This window comes from Bipolaris victoriae (assembly GCF_000527765.1).
Source record: "Bipolaris victoriae FI3 unplaced genomic scaffold scaffold_149, whole genome shotgun sequence".
Classification (NCBI taxonomy): domain Eukaryota; kingdom Fungi; phylum Ascomycota; class Dothideomycetes; order Pleosporales; family Pleosporaceae; genus Bipolaris; species Bipolaris victoriae.
Window position 1 is genome coordinate 1,786 of NW_014575243.1, and position 25,499 is coordinate 27,284.

Genomic DNA, 25,499 nt, shown 5'->3' on the forward strand with positions numbered 1-25,499 from the left:
CTAAGTAAGAAGTTATGGTGCTATGCTTAGTTGTCTTGGCAGTTATATGGCGCCCTGTTGGTGTAAGCATTTACTTTACTAGTGGATTAGCCTTCGATACTGCGTGCTCCCTCGTATATTCTCTGCAGATATGGCTCCGGGATTAAATACGAGTAATAAGATGTGGCTAGATATCTCAAAGGGGCTTTGGGTAGAAGAGGCGCTCTTTCAAGTCATTCGTTTACTTAATCCAATCACAAACCCAAGTCCAGGGAATGATCTGGATTTTCAGGCCTGCAATCCTAGTTGAGCTTTTCGTTCCAGTATCGAATATTCTTATGATGAAAGTGGTGAGCTTGGTAGTTTGTTCTCCCATACTAATCATCACACTAAACACCCTTGCCTTTTGTATCTGCTCTTTAAGCCTTTTTTTGTACTTAGCAAATGAAACTGCCATAAAGTTCCCAACTATGTCTCTCCCTCTCACTGGGGGTTTCTTCCATATCAGCATACAGAATATTCACTGTATTTCCATCTACCACCCAACTTTTCCTGCGTGGAATAACCTGCTAACAACCCATACCTTCCCTTTCTACACAAACGAAAGGGTTAGTAGGCAGCGTACTTCCAGCTCAGGATACCTACTAGCTTCAAATCTGGAGGAAATTTCATTAGCATGTGAGCATAATCAAACGCAGAGCTAATATTATAGAGTCACTGTCGTTGAGATGATCAGTCCAAGATATCATACCTACACAGCTGCAGTATTGCGCAGATTCCGAGAAGCTATGGGCTATCTTGTTCTACATAATTCCCCAAGTGTTTTGTTTCCAGAATTTTCCGGAAATTTGGGTACAGAGTAGGTATAGTCGAGGAAAGGGTCTGCACTACGCCCATTACGATAATTCGGAATAAATTAGGTCCGAATCAAGTGGGAGATATACCGTTGACTCTGAATGAAAAAGAGAGACTATGCATATTTGTATCATGAAAGGATGATGAAAAAGTTTTAACTATTTACAGCACGGCACTTGAGTGTTCGCAAATCGGTGGATTATCAAACAGGATAGATGATATTCTCTTCAACTGTCCCGACATGATATCCCGTTTCTACACAATTTGATAAGAATGAAAATACTTCATCAGTACGAAACTACTTTTCACTGCGATTTCTATGTATCGCTGCCTCGCTGTCAAGATGAGAGAGTAGTACGGTCATTGAGACGACATGATCCAGGGATCTATACTCCTGGTTCGAAAGCTTCCTCTTTGGACAGCTCGTCAGATCTTTTGAAATTAAAAGTCACAAGAAGGTTAGGATAACGGTGGTATCGACCTATGTGCAGTCTGGCATCAAGCACCAAAGCGTTGCACCGGAGTTTGTGTAAGGGACTAAAACTGCCATATTGTACATGTTGCTTTTATTTCTTTTCTCTCTTTCTGGTTGGGTTGCGAGACCGTCGTAGACAGTTGCACATAATGTGACCAGTGTAATGCTCGATGTTGCACATGCTGAAATTAATGCGCAATGTTGAATATGTCGCTTTCAAAGAACAGAAAAAATACCCAATTGAGAAATGAGATCCAGACAACACATTGTCGAGTTATGCAAGAAAAAAAACGGTGTTCTCGCCACAACGGTTATCCGGATTGGGCGATATGGATTTCAATACTTTATTCCAATATTGTTCCATGGACGTACAGCAATATAAGAGGTTAGGGTGCCTAGAAATAATGTACCACATGACACCAACACGGCGCACCACCCCACTCGACCATCACGCCCTCACGCTCACTTTCCTTGGTTTGTACTCACGCAATCGGGTTACTGCCTGCGCCTGCTGTCTGCCGCCAATGCCAAGCGTATTGCCGTGCCTGCAAACGGCCAACCGCCTCGCCATAAACAATACTTCTGTCCCCGCTCACCTCGATTGCTTTGCTTTCTTCACGACAACCACCGAAATTATCGCTGCTGCTGCATCAATTCAACGCGAGCATATCTTCAACTTCAACTTTAGAGCTACTAATTTCGAATTTCCACTACCTGGATTAGCTCTATTGCCATCACCATGTTTGGCCCCAAGATATTCGCGGTTGCTGCGCTTGCGTTGGGTGTCGTCAGTCACGAGAGTAAGTACCTTTCTTTGTTAACAAGAAAAGAAAAAACTCCCCAGCCACCTAAATACTACTATCAATCACCACACCACAAGCTAACATAATTCCGCAAAAAGCTACCTGTCCAGCGCCCACTACCGTCACCATCACCGTCACGCACTCTATTACCCGGCCTGGACCGCCACCAACGCCTTCAAGCTCGTATGCACCTCCTCCTCCTGCTGAATCGGTCGTAGCGCCTAGCCCGAGCAGCGTTGTCAGTACCACTAGCGCTGTAACGCCCCATGAGCCTATTCCTACTTCAGAGACTGCTGCACCCTCTGGCCCGGCTCCAAGTATTGCTCCATCAGCGCCACTCGAGAGTTCCCCCGCCGCCTCTGGTGCTACTACTGTTCCTGTCGTCGTCGCACCGTCCACCGTTGTGCCGTCCGCCTCATCAACCATCGAAGCCCCACCAGCTTCAAGTCCTGCTCTCCCAGAGGTTACTACGAATGCAGCTGCTATTGCTGCGCCCTTGACTGGCCTGGCCTCGCTCTTGGCTATTGGCGCTGCAGCCCTAGTTGCCTTCGTCTGATAAGACTTTGTGCATATATGAAACCAAAGTTCGATTTCGGATTGAGAAGAGAAAAGATAAATAAATAAACAAACGACTTTTATGCCTTCATTTTAACATTCGAGGTCGGAGTGGGGCTGGCTATGATAATGATGCGGAGGGGTTTTCTTTGGCGGGCTAGCTATCCGTCGTGAACCGCGCACTTTCTACGACTACCAATGCTCCCACATTCACGACTTCACACTTAATGTAATGGGTAGTTTTTTTTAAGGCGGAGATGGGGTAAATTAATTATTCGTCTAGTAGCAGATTCTACTATGGAATCTATGTAGCTTCCGACGAAACTAATACAAAAACTTGACTACGTCATTCTCTCTTTTCTCGTCGTTTGCAATGGACCCTTGCTCCACTGACTTCACTATACATGATAATCTTAAGCAGCTTCTTCCTTCTCTTTTTAAAAAAAACATACAAGTATGCAGATCAGTCTAAAATCGTCCTTGGTATTCTCTTCTATCATGCCATTGGGCGAACAAGCTATGACTAGACAAACAGGATCAAGACAATGCGACAGAATGAACAGACAGGTTACAAGATGCTTTACGCCCCATATCTCTCCCACAAAAGAACCCAAAAAACAAACAAACAGCCAGAGCAATGGTATGATATAATTATACATTTCTCGTCTCATCCCCCTCAAACCTCACAATAGCGTAATATATACTCTTACTCCTTGATCCCCATTTGCTCCACGACCCTGCATATCTCGCATTCCCTCAGAAAAAGAGAGAGAGAGAAAGAGAGCCAGGTAAAATTAAAAAAAAAACAAGGGAGAGCGCACGAGCGAGTGTTGAACGGCAACCTCTCCCCCCCCCCTCCTCCTTCAACTTCTCTCTCTTTACCAGTACACCAACTCGGATATATATATATCCTCTCAACTACTTATACCTCGTCCTCAACTCATCAATCTCACGCTGGAACTTCTCCATATCATCGAGTATATTACTCGAATTACTCCTCACTTCCTGTCCTTTCTCCGCACCCACACTGACGCTCTCATCAACACCCAACACCCTCTCCTTCTCATCAACAGGCGAATACAACGCATGCTCGTTTTCTCCTTTCTCATCCACGGGCGCATACGCGCGGCGCAGCGAGCTCTCACTTGCCACGCTAGTGCGCCGGTGTTCAGTGCTCGCGTGGCGGATCTCGGTGCTTGTGCGGCGGCTCTCGGAGGGGGAGGTGGAGGAGTACGGGTATGGGCGTTGTTGGTCGAGGCTCGAGCGGTTGGATTGGCGGCGTCGCGGGGGAGGGGGCGGAGGCATGATGCTGCCTGTGCTTCCGCCTGAGACGTTGCGCTGGGCGTTGCGGGTTGAGGAGACGGAGGAGGTGCGGTGCATGCTGGGAGCTGGCGATGGGGCTTCCGAGTCTGCAGCGTTTCGGCGGGGAGAGGGGGGATCGGGGATGGAGCGCGGTATTCGGACTGAACTGGAGGATTGTGCTAGCTCTGTGCTGGAGGAGTTTGTGCTTGAAGCTCCTAGGTTCGCAAGTCGCGCGCCGTATCGAGAGGGTGGGGGAGGAGGTGGTGACTTTGCGCTCGACATTGGGTCATGGTAGGTTGATGTTGGGGTTTGCGGAGCTTCGATAGAGTGTTGCGAGGATATTGTGAGATTTGAGCTGCTACGCGACCGGTTTCCCGTAGTTGTCGTCGTTTTCAACTGACTGTGTCTCCGAGCTATTGGTACAGGTGGAGGGGTCTTTTTTGGCTTCGCCGGATCTTCCGCAGATTTGGGAGCGTCGCTTGGTTTTGGTGGTGTCGGCCGTGGTTGCGACGGTGACTGCTGCTGGGCCATCGGAGACGACGGAAACGGCTTACTCGCATCTGAGCTGTTTGTCCGGCTAACACTTGCTGGCGCCACAGGCTCAGTTGCTTCGAATTGGTCAAATGGAACTGTCTGTGGCTGTCTCGGTGCGACGAGTTTGCCATGACGATGCTTGGGCGCAGGCGGGGGTTGCTTCTTGCCCTTTTTCACTTCAGGCATCATCCCCACGCCCTCGTCCTCATCTTCGTCTGCTACGTCGTCTGAAGTTCGCGACGACGCAGCATGTATCTCTTGTGGGTGCTCTGATATCGACTGCCGCGATACTGAAGAGCTATCTGTGCTGCTGCTTTCAAATTGTCCACTACTAGTCGAATACGAAGCGCTTCCAGGTCGCGCAGACTGGCCGGAAGCGCGCGGAGTAGGCATTCCAGTCATGAGCAGATTCTTGAAGCTCTCCACATCTAGCGAAGCTCTGTTGTTGCCTGGCGTTGGCCTTTGCGCATTTGTCCGTTCTTCCGTGCTGCCCTCGCCCTGCTGCGGTTCCAGCGATGCCAGCTTTTTTGAGAACGGGTTCGCGGGTGCATTGCCTGGCGCAGAAGCTCCTTGTGATCCGCTCAAGTATGGTCTGGTGCTGGGCAATGCGCCTGCTGTCACCAGGGCATCTTTCCCAATCACCTGCGCATTGGCTTCGCCTGCGGTAATGGAGTGGTTGGCAAAACCGGCGGGGTTCACCGGAGGCGGCGGGCTCGCAGGGCGACCTCCATGGCTTGCTCGCCGGGCCATGAGTTCGTTGAGCGTGACATTGTTGTCGTCGTCGAAGTTGGGCGGCGGCGGAATGGTGGTAGTGGGAGAGACTATGCGTACAGACTTCTTCGTCTTTGTAGGCGCGGCGGCATCTTCGAGCACTGTAAGACAATTACTCCTTCAATGCCAGCAGAAGCAGAACGGCAAGGCAAGGGAATACCATGGTCGCTGTCTCCCCGGCGAGCCTCGAGCACGCTGCTATCCGTGTTGATAAAGGAAGTCTGCGGTACGGGCGCGGGCCGAGGAAACGCTTGCGAGGCGCGAAAAGGGTTCCCGGACGACATGCTGGGGCTAAAATCAATTCATTATGCTATGTACATGGAAAAGACTCGCAGGAGGCGGTAAGTGTAAGACAGCCTGGAAGAGATGCCCCTGCTGGTGGTCGGGCCAGCAAGTCGATCATCGCCGACATGCACGCGTCGATCTGGCGGGACAGCGAACAACCCCCACCATCGCATCTCACCCTGTCATGTACGCCATTTGCGCCTACCAGCCAGCAAACAAGCGGCTCGGATATCGCGGGTGGGCCCTGCACATGTATGTCCATGTGCAAAGTTTGCACCAGCGAACAGTTGTTTGCCAACGTGTGGTATCAGCTTCATCGTGTGCTGTCAATGCCATATATGTACTAGCAGCCACGACTGTAGCGCCGGCTATACAACGTCATACACCGTGTATGTACATAGAATGTCTGGTACACCCTACCCTTGCTACGTATGACATACTGCCTAATCAATATACACATGCCATCCTGCCTGGCTGCCATACCATTTGCGCGCAAGGTTTCCTCCACTCTCTGTCGGCTGACTGAACGCAACCTTGGCCTTTTCAATCCTCATCCCATACAAGAAATTTGCTCTTGCGCAGTCAAGCAGCCTTGTCGCAATGCCCTTTTTCCGATGCTGATTTGACGTCCATATGCGCGATATGCCTAGGATGGCCGGATCGGATTCATTGCTGATAGAAATGGACGAACTTTGAGTCGTGTCAGGGAGCTTGCAGGACTGCTCAGACGCAGCATCTGGATCAAGAGCTTGGAAGGCTTCCCAGATCCGCTCTGCTAAGCAAGCCCCCACACACTTGCTACCCCGGATGTAAAGATAGACTTTGAATCGATCGACAAGGGCGGGTTTGAGCTTGTCTGTCGCTGGCTTTTCGGCGTCGGTGGATACTGTTTCTCCAATCAGAATATCGGTCGTGGTTGGCTGACACTTCTGGCTCCAGAGCTCTTCGTCGGATATGGGAACAGCTGCAAGTTCAGTGTTCACTATCTTCAACACATCGCTCGCCCGGCTCCGCAGCAAAAGCGCATCTTTGCGCCCGACCACCGCGATAAAGCTCCCATCACTCCCACTCCATATTTCATTTTTTCGTAACCGCTGAACGAGCGCCTTTGTGAAGTCCATACCCCCAAGGTTGATTGCATGAAATTTCTTGTGTAATGCGGCATCCTCTAAATTGGAGGGTATGTATTGCATTCCACACGTCTTACATGTTTTTCGTGTCTCCGAGGCCAAGTCTAGTTGCATCTGCACCATGGGCTTCTTTTTTGGTGGTGGTTTCGGCGGGCTTTGTGCATTTTGGGCTCGTTCTATAAGCGGCTCTTTGCTAGTTGCGGTAGCTTTGGTTTGCTTCTTGAATATAGAAAATACAGGTCGACGTTTCTGGAGCGGAGGGGGAGAGCTGCGCGGTGTTGGTGACGATGGTGGACTAGACCGAGCTAATGCGTCTGAGAAGATGGCGGGTGACTCTTTTGGACTTGATGGCGGAGACGAAGATTTCGTGTGTGAGGGCGAGGAGTTTTCTATTGCGAGAACAACGGGAGGGATCAGTACCTCGGTCTCGATACTCTCGACTGCAGTTTCGACGCGTCGTCGCTTCGTGGGCGGTTCGTCGTAGAGTGAGCGTTTGTTTTGGCGCGAATATGTCCGAACTACTTTCCTGAGCATTCATTAGCTTCAGGTTCTATACGCAAATCCAAATACATACTTTGCTGCGAAAGACGGCATTTCTGCGCTGTATAGCAGCAATGGGATTTCGTGTGCGTGGTGAACCGCCAACGCGATGGTAGACGCGTTTTAGCGCGACGCGCAAGTACCATGCCCACCCGACGTCACTCCCCCTCCCCCTCCCCCTCCTTCACGTGTCGAACTAGTTCGTCATTCGTTGAAAGGCACCCTGTTATCTTATGTTGAAGGAATATAGAGCTAGGCTGGATATTTTTGAGACATCAACTTCTGCACGCCATATTAAGGCTGTGAATGGCCGTGGCTTTTTTTGGTTGCCTGACACTTCGAGTCATATGATGTCCTGTATGGGAAGGTGCATCAGCCTTGAGCTGCTTCGTCATACTCAAAAGGAACCATCTATATAAAGTGTTGAGTCAAAATACTGACTCAAATAACATTCTCGTAAATCTCTCACCATATATATTCATCTATTGTAGCCAGGCTCCTACGTTTCACATTTGTTCAGCGATAAAACTTTGGTCAACATGGCCGATCAACCAACCACAGCGCATCCCGCCACGATGCAAACTTCATTGGAAAACTCAACCGCATCTGAGGGCACAGCATATCCTACCCCAATAGCAACAACAGAACGTCTGATAATCCGTCCAATGTACCTGCCAGACGCCCCGTCCATGTCTTTACACGCCAACGACCTACGCGTCTCACAGTACATGTCTCTTGCCTTTCCAAGCCCCTACACAATATCCAGCGCCGAGACATGGATCAACATGAACACTGTACTCCCATACCAAGAGGCCTTTGTTGTATGCGAGCGTTCGGAACCAGACGTTGTAATCGGAGGACTCGGCATCAAGGCTGGCAGTGATGTCAATGCTCACACTGGCGAAGTCGGTTACTGGATTGCCCCAGCGCACTGGGGAAAGGGCTACATGACAGAGGTGTTACAGGGATTCACAAGATGGGTGTTTGAAAACTGGGACAGGAATGGACAGCGCTTGACGAGGATATGGGGTGGTGTCTTTTCGGGCAATTTCAGAAGCATGCGGTGCCTTGAAAAGTCTGGCTACGCGCCTGAAGGCGTGATGAAGGGTCATTGCCAGAAGAATGGCAAGGTACTGGATATGCATCTTTTTGGCTTGACAAAACCTGATTGGGAAAAGAGAATGGGCGAGGTGTCTGGCAAGTAATATACCTTAGTGAAGAGTAAGGTGGCGGCGAACTTTGTTCTAAAACTTGTAATTGAATCGTACTCATGGTCCTGGCCAAGCAATATACGCTTGGGCCTGCATGAGGAGTATCTGGATTGGTATGCTGTGTCTTCCCCTCTTCAGAACGACACATTTTTCGTTTGCGTACTTGCTACCTTCCACCAACATCTGTGCCTGTTCTTCTCCCAGCAAATCTGATAAGCTGTAGACTGCCACCTTTTTCCCTCTCCATGTGGTGACATGAAACTCGAGCTCAGGAAACTGTAGGCGAGGTTGCATGCGAGGCACTATAGGCCCCGAGTACCAGTGTGGCGATGTGTGCGTGACTCCTGGAGCGGCGTGAGGATCAAGTTTCGATGCAAAGTTCTTGGCAAAATAGCTTGACCACTTCTCCAACTCTGTTTTGTTCTCGTCTGAACGAACTTTTAAATCATTCGCACGCGTGCGCAACGAACGAAAAATGAGCACACAGGACACATCCTCGACGTCCTCTATGTCTTCAGTCCGGGGACTTGGAACAGGGATCAAGCGACCCCTAAATCCAAAGTACCAAGCTAAGCGATCAGCAAGTCTCTTGCGCATCATTTCCAGTATGAAGTCGGCCATATCTTCTCTCCAGACTATGTTCTTCAGGTTATGCGCACCGAGCTTTTCGCTCATGCGTGAGTTTAGTACCTTCTGCCATGCTTTGCTCTTGCTTAGATGTGCTGCAACTAGGTGTCTTCCCAAGAATCGATATGGCGGGCCAAGATGTTTAGTGTCGGTTGTTAGTGAGACGGGAAGAAGCCATGGATCTTGGGTGGTTGGGTGAGGGCGTGGGTGGAGAGACGTCAGAAAAGCGACAGGAAGCGAGATCTGCGTTGAGCGACATTGACGCACAGGCGATGCTAAGGCATGAGCTGTACAGTAGTCAGTAAGCAGTCCTTTGAGAGAAATGTCATGGTGTCTTGTACCAAATGGATTCTCCCACAATCTCTTCTGGAATGTCGTAAAGTTGGCAACGTTTGGTATTTCCTTTCTCTGCTCGAAGCGCGACCTTTGTTCCAAGACCAGAGGGTCTAGTAATGGAGGCAATGGAAGATCCTTTGCCTGCTTGTCCTTGCGGACGCGGACAGTCTGGTAATCATCTTTGCGCGTGGGGCCGAGGTCGTCACCTCTTAAAACGTGACCGGGAATGTGGGCGGAGCTTGCGCGGCATTGGGCCTTGGGGTGCCGTCTGGCTAGGCTCAAGCGTGACCCTGGGCGAAGGATCCATCTGCCTAGCATCGGGCAAGAAGAAGAAACAAGGTAAGGTTGATAGGACTTTGGTTGAGGTGCGACATGATGGCATCGGACCTCCGGCTTGGCATGCACCATAGCTTTCTTGCGGGGAAAGCACCAACGATCTCCACAACACAAATCATGGCTGCAGTATTACAACGGATTACAAGGCCATCTGCCCTGCGATGTCTTTACAGGAATGGGATTCGATCCATGTCGAGCCAGTTTGGCTTTCAGCCTCAATGGAACACGCAACAGCCTGAGCAACAAACACCACGCGCGATATCACTCCCCATACCCTACGTGACAGAGACCACTGTGAGCTCTAATTCGCCTTGTTTCCAAAACCATGTCTGACTTCCTAGGGTGGAGGCTGGAAAACCTCTGACATCTTCTCGCGTCTTCTCCAAGAACGTATCATCTGTCTAAATGGCGAAGTAGACGACTACATGTCCGCGAATGCTGTAGCACAGCTTCTCTTCCTCGAAGCCGATAACCCTGAGAAGCCCATCTCTATGTACATCAACAGTCCTGGTGGTAGTGTCAGCGCCGGTCTTGCCATTTACGATACAATGAACTATATTCGGTGTCCAGTGACAACGATATGCATGGGCATCGCAGCATCCATGGGTTCACTACTTCTTGCTGGTGGCGCTGAAGGACAACGGTACATACTGCCACATGCTCGCGTCATGATACACCAGCCGAGCGGTGGTTACCGTGGCAAGGCCAGTGACATCGCAGACCATGCAAAGGAGATTTTGAGGATACGAGACAAGTTGAACAGAATCTACCAGAACCATATCACCAAAAAGAGGACGCTCGAAGAGATTGAGAAGTACATGGAGCGCGACTACTTCATGGATGCGCAAGAGGCAGTTGACTTTGGCCTGGTGGATAAAATACTGGAGAGAAGGGAAGCCCCGGGAAAGGAAGCGGACAAGAAATAATACCGTCCATAGCCTAAGACAAGACGTAAGCTGTCAAATCCAGTGAAAACAAGAACCGGGTCATCCTTGCCACTGAACAAAAGCAGAAACTTTTGCTTGTGATATTGCTTCGAGTTCCTGTGAAAACCTTCCTGACTTATTTTAACAATAGCCTGTATTATTTCACTCTCTATGCGCGCCAATACTTAATAAGCCTTGGCCTCTCCAAATCGACAGACCGCACGGGCTTTGACTTACTTTCTGCCCGTTCAGCAACCCGCATATCTAAATCGGTCTTGACCGTGCCACGCCCTTGCCTTGGCCATGCGTTAAAGCGGTTAGTAGTGATTGATTGGTTGTTGGCTGGAGCTCTTTACATGCTTCACTCTGCCTCCTGCATACTACCGCCGTGGCTGACGACCGAAACTAGGCAACACAGCGGCTGTCTCAGAAAACCAATAACAATAGCGTTTCGCCCTGGCAGTGAAAGCCAATTCTGGCCATTTTGGAGTTGCTGTTGCAAGGTATTCCCACTTCACCAACACAGTGGCAGCCAAACCCCGCACGTGAGACCGCGCATTTAACGCTAGTCCCCACTTTGTAATCACACTCACCTCCAACAAGGCATATCCGTGAAGCTCGATTTTACCTCCTTTCTCATTTATTTGCAGTTCCAACACGCGCATGGAAAACGAGTCTTGCTCTAGCGCTGCGCGGACCAAGGCTGAAGCCGTACCATTTTGTCCGTCATGGACATCTACATTCCGAGCGTAAGTCCCCTCCCCTAAGGCAGTCAGCTGTAGTGACTTGCAGCAGCAGGCTAGGGAGATAAGCATATGTGTTCCGAAACACAAACTAATCGCGCGCTGCTAGGTGCCCAAAGATGCAAATCACATCGAGTTGCAGCGTTTCCTGAAAGACAAACTGCACAAGCTTGATATATTGGCGTTCGATATCAGAAAACACAATAGCCACAATGGACGACCGTTTGCGATACTCACGGTCCCAAGCACAAGCAATGGCAACAGGTTCCTCCAGTATTACGGAAGTCGCGGCAGACAGGTTCCTCTGCACTCCCTGGTCTTCCAGGGTCAGGCACTCACTTTCTGCAAGAACAACAAGCCTGGGCAACCTGATCCTCTCAAAGTTAGATCGCTGCAGGAGAAGGATGCAGCCATGAGGTCGAAAATGGGCAGCCAGGCGCCGACAGCACAGGCTTCGCAAGCTGGTCGATCAACACTTTCATTCTCGGCTCTTATGACAGGCGTGTGGGATTACACCACCTTAGGGACACTTTCATTTCAGGAAAGGTACAAAGACAAGAGGCAAGGCTATATCACGTTTGGGAAGTCCTCTCTAGTAGTAAGTTTCTCGACTTATATGTTCAAGACGACCGGAGAAATGAGCTGCAGATGCCAGTTCGGTACTAGTTGCCTTCTACATGCCATTTTCTCAAGTTTCAACTGTAGCCAGCTAATACGATCAAACAGGTGTATCTACAGGAGAGTACCCTTGAATCTTACAATTGGCATTGTCGGATTGATATACCCTACGCAATCATCGAACATGTCGTGCCATCCTTTGGCTTCGAAAATGAAGGAAGGAATGGGGCCATCACGTTTACCCTAAAGTCTCCTCCAAAGTTCTACAGTATCGAGTCTACTGATGATCTGCATCTCTATGCTGGCAAAGAAGCACCTCAAGTACAAATTTTGCTCGCAGGTTTGGCAGCGCTCAACTTGACACCAAAGCAAAAGACAAATAGACTAGAGAGACTCTGCGCACTCAATGCCAACAACAACAAGAACTCCGCTTTGTGTATGGTATATCAGATCACCTTTTATGATACGCGGAGTGCTCAGCATGCTTGGAACTTCGTCAAGGACCACTCAGTACCTGAAGAGTATTGTTGGCAAACTACGATTCCCAACAAAGCCAGCCATAGGATTGAAGATGAACTTGCTGTCGTTGAGAGCAAGCTTTCCACCGATAATCCCTCCATCACGCCCGCCTTCAACTTTGCGGTCCGCTTTCAGCTTGCAGCGCTCGTGTTGGAGGGTACCATTACTCCAACGGCGATGATCAATCTCATACCACATATTCAGCAAATCGCAAAGCAACACGGTGCTGAGACGACTGCAACTGCAGTAAGGCGGCTGGGACAACAAGTGCCTACACCAGCCCCGGACGTTTCCGTAGAGACGTTCAAGGTGAGGAAGTTTGTCGAACTCATACAAGAGAATGCTGAAGATTGCAAACATTGGAAACTAGCTTCCAGAGATTTGAATGGCAAGCAAAAGAAGCATCATCATCTTGCTTTGACTTACAAAGCCACCGTAACACCAACAGGTATGTAAGCGTTTGGGCATGTACAGACTTTCATTGCACTAATGCCATATTTAGGTATATTACTCCGAGGCCCAGACTGGGACGTGTCCAACCGTGTCCTTCGAAAATACAGTACACGAACCGAGTACTTTATGAGGGTCTTCTTCGCCGATGAAGATGGACTATCCGTGTTCCATGACTCACGTGCGTCCCAGAATCAAGTCTATGAGCGTTTCCGCAATGTCCTTCAGAACGGTATTTCAGTTGCAGGACGGACCTTTCAGTTCCTCGGCTTTTCCCATGCTTCACTGCGCAATCATCAAGCTTGGTTCATGGCACCTTTTGAGATGGACGGGTCCCTGGTCCGCGCCCGAAACGTTATACAAGACCTTGGAGACTTTTCGCATATCCATTGCAGCGCAAAGTGTGCAGCCAGAATCGGTCAAGCCTTTTCTGACACGATATTCTCAGTCCCAGTTCCAGAAACTGCCTACGTTACCGAGGTCAAGGACGATGTTGAGAGAAACGGTCGCACGTTTAGTGATGGCTGCGGGACAATATCACTGGAGCTTCTCCGTACTGTATGGCGCGCTCTCCCACCAGAGCGAAGGCAGCAGAGGCCGACCGTCCTGCAGATTAGATATCGAGGCGCCAAAGGGGTCCTGTCACTCGATGCATCCTTGTCTGGTCAACAGTTACATGTTCGCAAAAGCATGACAAAGTACATTGCTAAAGAAACTTGGAGAGACCTGGAGCTTTGCGGAGCCGCTTACAAGCCACTTCAAGTATTTCTTAATCATCAGTTCATCAAGATACTGGAAGACCTGGGCGTCCCAGCGGAGAACTTTCTGGGTGTACAGGATGAGGCTGTCAACACATTGAAACTTATAACTGAGCATCCACTAAATGCTGCTAGCTTCCTTGGTAAGCACTATCTTTTACAGTCTAACAACGTTTTTTATTAGGCTTTACATCATCAGAATTGGCGTTGACATTTTACAGCATACTCACACTCCTGTGTCTTTGCCAAGGTACCACAGTTGTTTGAAATGATGCACTACATAGGCTTGTCCTTTCATGCGGATCGATTCTTGACCGACATTGTGGAGGTGGCAGCTATGTCTTCACTAAGAAGTCTAAAGTACCGCGCTCGAATCCCAATCGAGAAAGGCTACCTCTTGTACGGCGTCATGGACGAGACGAATACCCTCAAGTATGGCGAGGTCTATATTGCAACACAGGACCATGACAGGACCGGGAAGCTGAAGAGGAGTATCCTTGTTGGTAACCAAATTGTTGTCACCAGAGCTCCAGCACTGCACCCTGGTGACGTCCAACTCGTGAATGCAGTAGATGTCCCAGACGACTCACCCCTCCGTGCTCTTCATAACTGTGTTGTGTTCTCACAACAGGGTCCGCGCGATCTGCCATCACAATTGAGTGGAGGCGATCTTGATGGCGACCTGTTTCACATCATATACGACCAGAGGCTCGTTCCTGCCTACACTGTGGAGCCAGCAGAATATGACAAAATACCTGCCAAGGACTTGGGCCGCCCAGTGGAAGCCAACGACATTGTCGATTTCTTCATTGAGTACATGAAAATGGATCGCCTGGGTCAGATTTCCAACAAGCACAAGATTCGAGCCGATGTAAAACCTGACGGCACGCGAAATCCGGACTGCCTGATTCTCGCCAAGCTTGCTTCTGATGCTGTTGACTTTAGTAAGACGGGTGTACCGGCGGATATGTCGCAAATACCCAAGGGCATCGATCACTTCCGGCCTGATTTCATGGCGCCAGGATCCAACTTGGTCATCAACGAGCTTGGTGCAGCAGAACTCGCAGAACTTGAAGAAGACGACATTGATGATCCTGACAGCGTTAGTGTGCTTGACGCCGACAAAGGGAGGATTCGTTACTACCGTAGTGACAAAATCCTAGGAATTCTGTACCGCGCCATTGATGAAAAGAAGTTCTTCGACAAGATGAAGAGAGACTACGAGATCTTCCGGCAGCGCTGGGGCAAGGAGTCGCTGATTCACAAACTCAAGCGCTACATCATTCGCGAGACACAGGGCTTACAGTGGGAGCACCACTGGGACTTTGCCGAGCAGCTGCGCGAGACGTACGAGGACAACATGCTCGAGATTATGGATACGCTGCGTCCCACGCGCGGCCAGCCTCTTACTGAACTGGAAGTATTCAGCGGCAATATCCTTGGAAAGAAGGAGCGCGCGCCCTCCCGCTACATCCGCGAGGCCAATCTCGAGGTCCAGGAGCGCTTCAACCGCGATGTCAGCAGCATAATCAAAACCATTATCCATGGCGACAAGGACTGGGATGGTGAGGAAGATGCTACCGAGGCGTTGCCGCGATCTATTGCGTGTTTCATGGTGGCGTTGGAGGTAACGGGTTGGGAGAACTATCGCAGTCTCCAGAGCTGGAAGTACGTGGCTGCTTCTGTGTGTCTGGAGCAGCTCTGGAAGTACAACGGTGGTACGTTGCGTTGTCTTTGAGCAAACGTGTCGCTTCTCCGTTGATATCGGTTGGGTTGATATGTGAAGTGAACTGTCTAATACCCATCATGGTCTTGAAATATTCGAGAGATCGAGAGCAGATGATGATTATTATGATGATTTATTTGTTTTTGTTTTTTTCGGTCCTGTTTTTGAACAGTTGATGGTTAGTATACCTTAGATGGCGAGTATTCTAGATAATACATACCTTTTTTTCTGGTACAAGATTGGTATTTGTGTGACCTTTGAAGTGTACAATAACCCAAAAGACATGTCTGTCCAGACAGAACTAGCTTCTTACATATTTCCCAAGCTAGCGAATGGGCACATCCCATCACGAGGTATGGTAGGTGTATGATAGTGTTTGCATAGACCTCGGGTAGGGGTAGAGGTGGGGTAGATTTTGGACTTTAGCCCCGGTATGTAACTCCAACCCACTCTACAAGCTAGGATCTAGGAAATGGTTATGCCTCTTGATCGATCAAAAAGAATTGGATTCGGAGTCTTTGTCATCGCGCAACAGAATCACTATAATACGATTACCTAATAATTAAATAGGGCTTGGAAGTCTCATACCAAGTTCTGTACTCAAAAGGAGAGATTTAGACCACATCTGTGATTACAATGTTATGTTTATTCATGCGAAATGATGAAGATATGGGCCACTACGGCGGAATCACCTATTCATCAGTGACCGTTTTGGGAAAAGCGTTCACGAACAAACATGCGGCCCGCAGATAATGAAGAAGATGCGAGTACAACTAACTATCCTCCTAATTAGCATATCCACTCAAGATCATCCATTCTGTTCATGCAGCCCACCCTCCATTGCTACTCTCTCACACTTGTCCTTTGGTCTTCCATATATCTGGAAACCTCTTTAGGGCACTTTTACGAAAAGGCTGTTTCTACCATAGCCTCCGCACATGTCGCTGCTCCCGCCACACTTCCCGTTGCATTCCGATTCATCAACACTCTTAGTCGGGGTTTCAAAGCTGTTTCCGCAGAAACAGTGAGTAGAATACTGGACACCGTAGAGTGCGTAGTCCGTGCAAAAGTCCGCACATATCTCACGTGTCATCACGGTACTGTACTCCGTCTTGCTGTCTATCACTCTGGGAATGGCGTCTGTAAAGCAACCCAGGTATTTCCAAGAGCTGGTTTGCAATCTAGCCAATTCTTCGGAAAGCTCCTGCTCTCTTCTTAAGAGATCTTGCTCCCGACTAAGACACATGGCTTTATCTGCCTGGCAGGTATCGTCGGAAGGCGTAGGTGGAGTAGTTGAAGAATTCAGGGAGAGATTCTGGTTGAAAGTGATGCCGTTTGAACAAGCGCACGAACAGATCGGAACTGTAGAGGAATCGGTACACTCTAGGGTAGGTGTGCCACCTGCATTTGATGTTAGCATTCCCGGGAGTCCTTGACTATATTTTCATTTGGAGATTGCGGACCGTTTTTGCATTCGTATGAAGTCCCAAGAACATCGACTGAGCCAAGGGCTTGCTGAGAGTTGTAGGAATAGGCTCCGACACAGAGAATAGAGACAATGGGGGCATATGAAGTCTTCATATTTTCTAAGTAGCTTATATTAAGATGGTTGAGATAAGTAGAGACGATTGGGGTGATCGAGCAGGATTAGTTAGAAGATAAATAGTTACAAAAGCTTTTCAACCGACACTTTATACTTCCTCTTTTACGTCTTACGTGGCTCTTCCGTGTGTGCATCATTAACACCGCCATAGAGGGGCTATTGGGGCGTTAGATTGCTTTACATGCAATAGCGCAGATCCAATAAATAAAATTAAGCGCATCAAAAGCCGCATTGCTGGAAGTCGACGGCGACCTATACCAGATTAATTAGCTGCATTATGAGAATGACTTTCTCTTCAAAAGAAACACCTTAGAGTCAGTAACTCGTATATGGAAGAAGAGTAATCATTATTAAGAAAACTGAAATAGGTTTACTATTGGCTATGCATTTGTTTTGGCCGAACATCCGAAAATGCAAGGCCCCACTCGATCAGAACTATCACACCACTATTAATTATAATGCACCTACGATGATTAAAGGAAATCGCATCTAGTGATAATGCTAGCACTTGAAAGTACAGTATTTCAAAAGGTCTGGTTCTACGCTTAGTCCCCGTCTATAGGGCCTTTAGTAAAAGGAATGCCACAGCCTGTCACCGTAAAACAATTACATAACCAGGATTTGAGGATTGGAGATGAATCATTAACCATGTAGATCCCATAGAGCGGGGAGCGTTCTGCTAGCTATGAACGGTTCGTGCATTAGCTATTAGTATCAATTATTAAATATACACCTATATGCTAGCCGTGATGGTGGAACAATGATCCAGCCTACGACCTCTTGCAAGCATCCTGATCAGCCGTACATTGACCATTGCCTGATTTAGGGCCCAAAGGATCGCAGTCGAAAAGACAGACACACTCATAACTATCTGTTCCTGGGACACCCTGCGAGAACAAATTAGCATCAATGCAGTGTGAGGACAAGTTGGCGATGAGAACACTACTTACACGAGCGCAAGAATCCAACAGGTCATTGTAAGGATTATAAAACTCGCATCGGCACAATGAGGCACAGTCGCGTGGCTAGCTTTTCTTTAGCATCTATGCATCATCCATGCAAGAATAAATTTCTTACAATAATCCAGCATTCGTCGTTGCCATTGCCACACTCGATAGAGTGCCTGGTCGAGGTCAAACACCCCATGTCGGGAGGTGGAGGGCATTGACTGTTGTCGCACTGAGAATCGTTAGCGTTTGTATTAGAGAAGCGCTGGGTACCGTTATGGGTCTCTGCTTACCCCAGGTTTTCCGTTGATCGGGCTCCTTGGTTTCACCCTCGGTACCACTTTTGCGGGCACACTCTTGATCAGGTAGCCTGCTGAAGCCATGCCCAGAAGGGAGGACGAGAAGACTATTACGCTTGCGAGCTTCATGGCTGGAGTGTAGAGGGTGATTGTGGAATTAGTTATTAGAGGTAAGTTCGAGCTGATCGGCTTTGGGATATCTGCGAAATGGCAAAGAACGAGTGATAAAGCCTGAAGACCGGTCTGGTGTGGCGAGCCCAGATGTACACCGAAAGAAACTTGGCGTGTTTGGCCCTAGATATATTTTCTTGGGAGCCAAACACAAAAGGATAAAGCCGCCCATATGAGATATTCTACTCGGTTCAAGGTGCCGAAATTGCGGTGTCTGGTGTCCGGGATGTGTGAATGGTCAGACTGTAAGAAGATCTTCAAAAATGGTTGTCTGATACGCTGTGATTTGCGGAGTGAGACTGCTCGATACTCCACGGCCAAAAGTCCCTGCAAGGATCTGACTGTACTGATAAACGATCAACCCAAACCAGTGTCATCCTGTCAGTGTCACTGTGCTGACACGAGTACATGTGGAGCGTAAGGCTACTAGTGTAAACTATGCGGCTATTCGGAGATTAGGCTTGTAAGCCTCTGTCTTACACCAGCATTATGTATCCCTACAATCCTTTTTCTTCATGTGTTTACTTATGTACATTTCAGGGGCTATTGAATTCATTCCAAACTCTCTTTTGTTCAGTTTCCGACAACCCATGTACTGTTTTGGAACGTCTCTGCTTTGTGCACGTCTCATCTCTGCACATGGAATAGAAAGAGATGAAAGAATAGAAACGAGCTATCGATGTCATGATTATATCAACGATTGTATGTGGGACGGTTTTATTTCTGCAGTTGAATGGGATAAAGTCGAGGCGTAAGGACAAAGCACCTGTGAAGATATCCATATGCAGTCAGCCGAATCCACCAGGCACGAGGAAAGAGCTGGAATGGAATGCGCATAAGTCATCGGTACATCTCGACATGGTTGATTTGGCAACGCTTTCTACTATTATGTAACTGATGAATAGTCCCCCAAGGCTTTGAAAAAATAAGGTTTATGCAGCTGAGGATTACAAAGATGCGTAAAGTGCTATGCAAAGATGACGAATATAATGTTTTATAGTACAAAAGCTTTGCTAATGATGCTTGTTAGATATGACGAACTGAGCGAGCGTCATAGTGGCTACCCCATCGCCCTTAACCCATTCACCTCATGGTAGGTAGTCTGTTTGCTCCTGCCCCCCGCATTTAGAAGGAATGTTTTTGGGAACTGTAATTTTGTCTACTGTACCGTCAATCAGGCTAAAATGTTCTCAATCTTGCGACTTATGAAATCTTATCCATCAGATGAATTATCCAGCGAGTCTCTCAATTGCTAGTTGTTAGCATAAGAGATTTCCATTTCTCTTGATATCTGCCACTAAAAATAGTGCTTTATATAAGCAGGCATCAATAGGGATGAGAATGAAAAGCGGTGATAAGCTGAGTAAGCTCTCATCAGCTGTGTGACGTTCAGGTCACACCGAAACTGTACTGACCCGGTCGGTCAGTTTTATCTGGCTTGAGCAGCTTGCTACTCTGTTGTACCTATATTCTATGCATACTGTTGAACGGATTTTATGATCGCTCAAGAGAGTTTTGAAATACTAGTGTGAAGCGTCTTTTTGACAGCTCCTTGTTTGCATAGAGACAACAGCCCAAACATTATTGAGCGCCAGCAAGTAAGGTGGAGGGCTTTTGGTATGAATGGCTTTTCCGTGTGTAGCCACCATATACTGGCGTATCTTCTCGGGTTCATTAAGCATGAATAGATCACCGTAGAGGCTGTCTTTGGTGTTGACTATAGTATGTGCCTTTATATAATCTAGCCCCTATGCGATCTTATCTCTATCTAGCGCACGCTGATACATATGCTCAGCTTGCTCAACCTTGCCTAGCTTCTCGTAGACCCTGCCCAAGTTCGTAGCTGCGTTAAGTGTTGATATATGCTCTGGTGCAAACTCCTTCTCGAAGCCTTTGAGCGCTCGTTCGTATATCACTTCTGCCTCCCCGTATCTGCCCTGGCTCAACAGAACTGATCCAAGTTTACTTAAGGTCTTGAGAGTTTCTGGGTGTAGTAGCCCAAGCACCTTCACCCAGCCATCAACTGCTCGTCGGTACATCTCTTCTGCCTCTTCGTACTTGCCTTGTTGTTTAAGCACTGATCCAAGATTGGTGACGCTTGAAAGCGTGGCGTCGTGCTCGCGCCCAAGGATCTTCTCTTGTTTTTCGGGCACTTGTCGGTACGTCTTTTCTGCTTCTTCGTATTTCTTTCGGCCTTCAAGCACTTGCGCCAATCTGCGCATACTACCCAGCGTATAGAGATGCTCGTGACCCAGCACCTTCTTTTGCACCGCCAGTGCTAGCTCATGTATCATCTCTAAATCTTCAGACTCGGAAAGAGATACAATATCGCAACAATCCGCCGATATACTGACTTCAGCGCCCGCATCATGTTATGGCGCTGCCATTGCCAGAGCTCACTTACCCTGTTTGGGTATAGCGCCTTGGCTGGGATTCTGTACTTAGCCTCACCTCCCACAGTTCCGAGATAGACAACTTGTACTATATACTGTTTTGATACCTGTCCCTTTTGGCGGCCGTCCCAGCCCGTGACACCTTGTCTTCTTTTTGTTCTGGCGACGACAACAACAACAACAACAACAACAACAACAACACTGGAGGATACTTGTCTGATTTACAAAAGATTGCAGGCCATATCCATCGTTGTCGACGATTAGCAAAGATCAAGAAACCAATACGAGTCGCCATTCTTGATACTGGTTGCAAGAGGGATCTTGAGTTTTTCCAGGATCCCGAAAGATCCAAGCGGATTAAGGGCTGGAAAGATTTCACTACTAGTGAATCGAATTTTGAAACCGATTCGTTTGGCCATGGCACGTTCATCGCACGACTGCTTATGCATGTGGCACCAATAATGGATTTATACCTAATTCGTGTGGCCGAGAATACTCACATCTTACAAAACAGTCAGCAAAGCATTGCAAAAGTAAGGACCTGTAACCGTTTTACAAATTTTGCTGACAGCTCCGTGCTAGGCAATCGAGCACGCGGGATTAGATCTAGAATGGAATGTCGATATCATTTCCATGTACTTCGGGTACTACGATAAGCCGGGGATGAACCATACCGTAATCGATGAAGCGATTTAAAGGGTCAAAAAATATCGCAAGGAACAAGATTCTGTTCTTGCGAGTGCTGGGAATTCATGGTCGCAAAGGATATCTTTTCCTGCCAGTCACAAGGACGTCATTTCAATCTACGCTGGCGATTCGAAAGGTGTATTCCTGAATTCTAATCCAGCCCATACAGGCAAAAAGCTGGGTACTTATGGCAAGGACGTTCCGTCATCTATGGTCAACGAGGTGAAGAGTCACTTTCCAGAGGCGGATCTCAGCGCAGGGACGTCCATAGCCACCGCCATTGCCGCCGGCATTGTCGCAATGATGCTCTCTTATGCTGTAGCACTCCCATCGATAATGAAAAACAATGGGTTTGAGGAGATTCTTGCGAAAATATCCACGAAGAAGGGCATGGAGCATATGTTGGAAGCCATGTCACTTACTCGCCACGAAGAAGAGCACTTCATCAGTCCGATGTGGTACTGGGGAGAAAAGGAAAAAGACTTTGATATTTTAGTCTCTATATGCGGGGCGATTGAGCAAATGAACAAGCAGCTACAAGAGTGACGGTGGGCTTCACCATCGTAGTATTTCATGTCTGATTGCCCAGATCATCCAATCATGCTTTCGGGAGGAGATAAATACAAGTCTCATCTTCTCCAATTTGGGCACTCTCGTAATCAACCTCTTCTTCCAAATCCTCGTCGATCTCCTCCTTGGTGGCGTCCACAACCACCAGTGGGTCTTCTTTCTGTCCTCCTTCACCAGTCAAGAAGCCGCTTGTGTGAGAAAAGAGCTCTGTTTCCACCCCGGCACGACGGGTTCGTATGACATTAATTTAATAAGCAAACACGATCCCTGGGGCTGTATCGTAAGAATTCATTGCCGTCTTCCCGCTCTCATGTTTGATTTTGCCTCCAACTTCGACCGGAGTCGTTCCCGAAGCTGGGCCAGACCCTTCGACCTCGATGGACAAATTCGATGAGTCTTCCTCCGTGACAGTGAACGACGACGTCGCGATACGCAGCCCGGTCACTACGTACACGGCTCGCTTACCAAACATACCCGAATTGATCCGTTTCTGTACCGTTGGCAGGTTCGCAATCGTGCTTACTGTTTCGGCCATCAGAGGATCTACGAAGGTCCGGATCTTATGGTCCGTTGTACTGTAGTCTGTGATACGGCTCTTGCCTGTCTCCGTATTGGCCAACCCTGAGGCGAGCCCTTCGAACTTGGCCCACATCCCGACGCTATTGGAGCGCGACTTGGAGCGGTTGAAAGCCCGGTTGCGCTCTACGGTGGTTTTGACCGCGGGTAACGTGACGGCACTGCTGCTGCCAGAACCCATTTCCGCAAAGACGGTAGTGGGTCGAGACCATTGGGGAATCACCATGCTCAGCCGAAGTGGGCCTTCGGTTGTGAAGGTAAAATCGGAAGGGAGAAACCAGGTTCCGGGCATTACGGCTCTGCTGACTTAGAATGTTGAAGCTGGGATGATTCAGAAGTGCTCCTCTTCTGGCACTTGTGCTACCGTACGCAGAGATGGAGACGCCGAAACCAGCTCTTGAAATTAACTACTTGATATGAAATTTTAACTAGCCAATGAAGAACCGACAAGTGGTACACTGCTGCCTTGAGATCGTATCAATGGGAGTCCCCGCTCAGCCTCGCGCCAGCACTTGGGGGCACAATCGACGAGAGTAGCAACTACTCACCGATATCCTCTGACTTGACTAGCCATTTTCAGCACTAGGGCCGAAATTCGTAGATATGGGCACTAAATGACGTGCTAACCTTAACTGAACCTTTCCAATGTGAATGCCATTATTAAGCACTGCCATGCACGTGGGTGTATCAATTGCATGAGGCATTTCGGCCCAAAATTACCATACACTAATCTTCAAAATGAAAAAGCAGAACAGCGTACGAGCTAACCGCATTGCTAGGTGTGGCAATGCGCATACCCCGCATCGCGCTGCAATACCCACCTTGATTCAGCGGGACAGGACTCGGCCTACTGAGGGACGGATGGAGCTATTATATTTAGTAAAGCATGTAACGTTTTAATAATATTAGTGGGTGAGGACGCGCGCTATGGATATTGAATACTGTTCAGGCCATTGTTAAATCTACTAATGCTCGTAGACTTGCTGGTATACGGGCTAACTACAACGCATCCTACTTCTAGAAGACATTCAGCTTCTCAGAACGCAATCTTTTTATATTCTTATATAGACTAAGACAATGCAAGAAAAAATGATCAAAGATAGAGTGTGTCTGAAGTAGTCCAAAGTAACAGCATGAAGTAGCCTTGTAGCTTCTTGTTGTAATCGGAAGTCTCATTAAACCTAGCGCATAAGAATCTATGACACAAAAAGGGCAGTGAACAAGAGAATTGGGCTGTATATAGTCGTGTGCGATGGATATTTTTACTCATGAAAGTGCTATTATCATCGCTTACTACCGGTACAGCGAAGCCTGAACTAACTACTAACTAGCTACGAGGATGCTAGTCCGTCACGGGAATGAAGTGACACCCAGAAATTGCGCCTTGATTATGTAGCTGCTTATTGTTATGTAGAAGTCTGTGGAAAGGTGAAAAAAAAAGAGATTAGATCTTTGTCAGCGGAGATCGGACCTTGGTCTCCCAGGATGAATCAATTACTTCGCAAGTAGAAATACTAACCACTACGTCACTGAACCATCAACTACATCACAAATTTTATTTTCCGTTTGAGGGTACAGTATAGAATTGGTAGTACGTAAAGAGTAGAGAGTCTCCTTATACCGGCAGTTGAACTTCGCACCCATCTCTGATTCCTTCAAGCAACTGTGCTCTTTGCTACAAGCGATATGCACGCCCCCTAAACGCAACCCCGGATGGAACCTTAACTTATTTGGTGCATCCGCTGCATCCGCACTCTCCGCAGCCGCCGATGCTGCAAGCCTGGTTGCGGTTGCAGTCATTGGATGAGCCACACGAAATCCACTGGCCACTGCCACCATTGTGGGCAGTCCAGCACCAGTTACCACTGCCACATTCCTTCCAGCACCAACCCTTAGCAGAGCAGCCATAGCTGTTGGCTCCCTGGCATTCACGCTTGAGGAGGTTTCCGCTTCGGAGGCTGCGTGGGTTGCGAGAGTTGGTACCCACGAGCTGAACGTCAGAACGTTCAACGTCAGCATGGCTTGGGCGATTCTCAGAGAGATCGAGCACAGCCTCGCCAACAACGGGGGCGCTCTGCTGCGCAGCGGCTCCAAGAGCAAAGAGGAAGGGGACGAAAGTGGTGAACTTCATTGTTGCCTAAGGGGGTGTTAGGAAATGGGGGTATAGAGATAGGCTCGAAGACTTGCTTGAGGTTGGTTGAAAATTGACTTTCAAGGTTTTCGTTTGCGTGTGCGATTGATTGTTGACCGTAGGCTGATGGATGCTGTCTGGATGCTTTCCAAATTCGAGGAGAATTGTATGCCTTTTATACATCAACTCAGGCTTCTCTTTCGTTTAGTCACATGACGAGTCTTTTTAATGTACGCTCGAAGACTATGTCACTTACTACCTTTCTTTGGAAAGTTCTCGGGATATGATTCTTGAAAGGGCTAATTCAAACATCAGTATACTGAGGATTTGGTACGCCTAAAGAAGAAGTAAATTAGGTTTCTGTGTTGGACCCCGAGCGACGAATCAAACACTGATTATTTTGCTCCAACATGCGGATCTCATATTCCTGGTGTAGGATTTCAGCACTGACTGTGTCTCCAAGACGTTCCTGATGATAGATGCCCGTACATATCGCCTATTAGGTCTTAGTGCCGTAGGTAGTATACCCCGCAAATAGCTACCTGCCTTCCAGATAGCCCGCCTTGCAGATGGTCGCCTAACGATCGTCGTATGATTGAAGTAACAGCATAGCGAGTGGCTCAGCATGGCCAGTAGCTCACGA

At 48.3% G+C, this 25,499-nt stretch overlaps 14 protein-coding genes across 14 annotated transcripts; 5 read left to right on the top strand and 9 right to left on the bottom strand.

Annotated features, from left to right (window-relative positions):
• Nucleotides 1–2,048: 2,048 nt before the first annotated feature.
• COCVIDRAFT_20497 (hypothetical protein) lies at nt 2,049–2,668 on the top strand (the record flags this gene model as incomplete). The annotated part of the gene is made up of 2 exons (XM_014695700.1): nt 2,049–2,109; nt 2,211–2,668. The coding sequence occupies 2 exons, from the start codon at nt 2,049–2,051 to the stop codon at nt 2,666–2,668; spliced, it is 519 nt and encodes a 172-aa protein (XP_014551186.1).
• A 917-nt stretch (nt 2,669–3,585) lies between these two features.
• On the bottom strand, nt 3,586–5,558 carry COCVIDRAFT_31212 (hypothetical protein; the record flags this gene model as incomplete). Its single annotated transcript, XM_014695703.1, has 2 exons — nt 3,586–5,375; nt 5,435–5,558. 2 exons carry the CDS (start codon nt 5,556–5,558, stop codon nt 3,586–3,588), a joined length of 1,914 nt encoding a protein of 637 aa, XP_014551189.1.
• Nucleotides 5,559–6,002: 444 nt separating this feature from the next.
• Nucleotides 6,003–7,283, bottom strand: COCVIDRAFT_31213 (hypothetical protein; the record flags this gene model as incomplete). Its single annotated transcript, XM_014695704.1, has 2 exons — nt 6,003–7,215; nt 7,264–7,283. The coding sequence occupies 2 exons, from the start codon at nt 7,281–7,283 to the stop codon at nt 6,003–6,005; spliced, it is 1,233 nt and encodes a 410-aa protein (XP_014551190.1).
• Nucleotides 7,284–7,804: 521 nt separating this feature from the next.
• COCVIDRAFT_113560 (hypothetical protein) lies at nt 7,805–8,434 on the top strand (the record flags this gene model as incomplete). The annotated part of the gene is made up of 1 exon (XM_014695705.1): nt 7,805–8,434. One exon carries the CDS (start codon nt 7,805–7,807, stop codon nt 8,432–8,434), a length of 630 nt encoding a protein of 209 aa, XP_014551191.1.
• Nucleotides 8,435–8,497: 63 nt separating this feature from the next.
• Nucleotides 8,498–9,721, bottom strand: COCVIDRAFT_113533 (hypothetical protein; the record flags this gene model as incomplete). Its single annotated transcript, XM_014695706.1, has 2 exons — nt 8,498–9,354; nt 9,409–9,721. 2 exons carry the CDS (start codon nt 9,719–9,721, stop codon nt 8,498–8,500), a joined length of 1,170 nt encoding a protein of 389 aa, XP_014551192.1.
• A 135-nt stretch (nt 9,722–9,856) lies between these two features.
• On the top strand, nt 9,857–10,665 carry COCVIDRAFT_113555 (hypothetical protein; the record flags this gene model as incomplete). The annotated part of the gene is made up of 2 exons (XM_014695707.1): nt 9,857–10,033; nt 10,081–10,665. The coding sequence occupies 2 exons, from the start codon at nt 9,857–9,859 to the stop codon at nt 10,663–10,665; spliced, it is 762 nt and encodes a 253-aa protein (XP_014551193.1).
• Nucleotides 10,666–11,393: 728 nt separating this feature from the next.
• Nucleotides 11,394–15,491, top strand: COCVIDRAFT_31217 (hypothetical protein; the record flags this gene model as incomplete). Its single annotated transcript, XM_014695708.1, has 5 exons — nt 11,394–11,414; nt 11,518–12,006; nt 12,135–12,993; nt 13,048–13,896; nt 13,975–15,491. 5 exons carry the CDS (start codon nt 11,394–11,396, stop codon nt 15,489–15,491), a joined length of 3,735 nt encoding a protein of 1,244 aa, XP_014551194.1.
• An 889-nt stretch (nt 15,492–16,380) lies between these two features.
• COCVIDRAFT_63695 (hypothetical protein) lies at nt 16,381–16,638 on the bottom strand (the record flags this gene model as incomplete). The annotated part of the gene is made up of 1 exon (XM_014695709.1): nt 16,381–16,638. A coding segment is annotated over one exon (258 nt), but the record flags the coding sequence as incomplete, so codon positions are not given.
• A 159-nt stretch (nt 16,639–16,797) lies between these two features.
• Nucleotides 16,798–17,060, bottom strand: COCVIDRAFT_57299 (hypothetical protein; the record flags this gene model as incomplete). Its single annotated transcript, XM_014695710.1, has 2 exons — nt 16,798–16,880; nt 16,943–17,060. Coding segments are annotated over 2 exons (201 nt in total), but the record flags the coding sequence as incomplete, so codon positions are not given.
• Nucleotides 17,061–17,852: 792 nt separating this feature from the next.
• On the bottom strand, nt 17,853–18,909 carry COCVIDRAFT_42464 (hypothetical protein; the record flags this gene model as incomplete). The annotated part of the gene is made up of 5 exons (XM_014695711.1): nt 17,853–17,969; nt 18,033–18,107; nt 18,160–18,261; nt 18,323–18,559; nt 18,868–18,909. 5 exons carry the CDS (start codon nt 18,907–18,909, stop codon nt 17,853–17,855), a joined length of 573 nt encoding a protein of 190 aa, XP_014551197.1.
• A 1,338-nt stretch (nt 18,910–20,247) lies between these two features.
• Nucleotides 20,248–20,793, bottom strand: COCVIDRAFT_31219 (hypothetical protein; the record flags this gene model as incomplete). The annotated part of the gene is made up of 1 exon (XM_014695712.1): nt 20,248–20,793. The coding sequence occupies one exon, from the start codon at nt 20,791–20,793 to the stop codon at nt 20,248–20,250; it is 546 nt and encodes a 181-aa protein (XP_014551198.1).
• Nucleotides 20,794–21,789: 996 nt separating this feature from the next.
• COCVIDRAFT_31220 (hypothetical protein) lies at nt 21,790–22,125 on the top strand (the record flags this gene model as incomplete). The annotated part of the gene is made up of 1 exon (XM_014695713.1): nt 21,790–22,125. One exon carries the CDS (start codon nt 21,790–21,792, stop codon nt 22,123–22,125), a length of 336 nt encoding a protein of 111 aa, XP_014551199.1.
• Nucleotides 22,126–22,396: 271 nt separating this feature from the next.
• Nucleotides 22,397–23,017, bottom strand: COCVIDRAFT_31221 (hypothetical protein; the record flags this gene model as incomplete). The annotated part of the gene is made up of 1 exon (XM_014695714.1): nt 22,397–23,017. One exon carries the CDS (start codon nt 23,015–23,017, stop codon nt 22,397–22,399), a length of 621 nt encoding a protein of 206 aa, XP_014551200.1.
• Nucleotides 23,018–24,451: 1,434 nt separating this feature from the next.
• On the bottom strand, nt 24,452–24,856 carry COCVIDRAFT_31222 (hypothetical protein; the record flags this gene model as incomplete). Its single annotated transcript, XM_014695715.1, has 1 exon — nt 24,452–24,856. The coding sequence occupies one exon, from the start codon at nt 24,854–24,856 to the stop codon at nt 24,452–24,454; it is 405 nt and encodes a 134-aa protein (XP_014551201.1).
• Nucleotides 24,857–25,499: the final 643 nt, after the last annotated feature.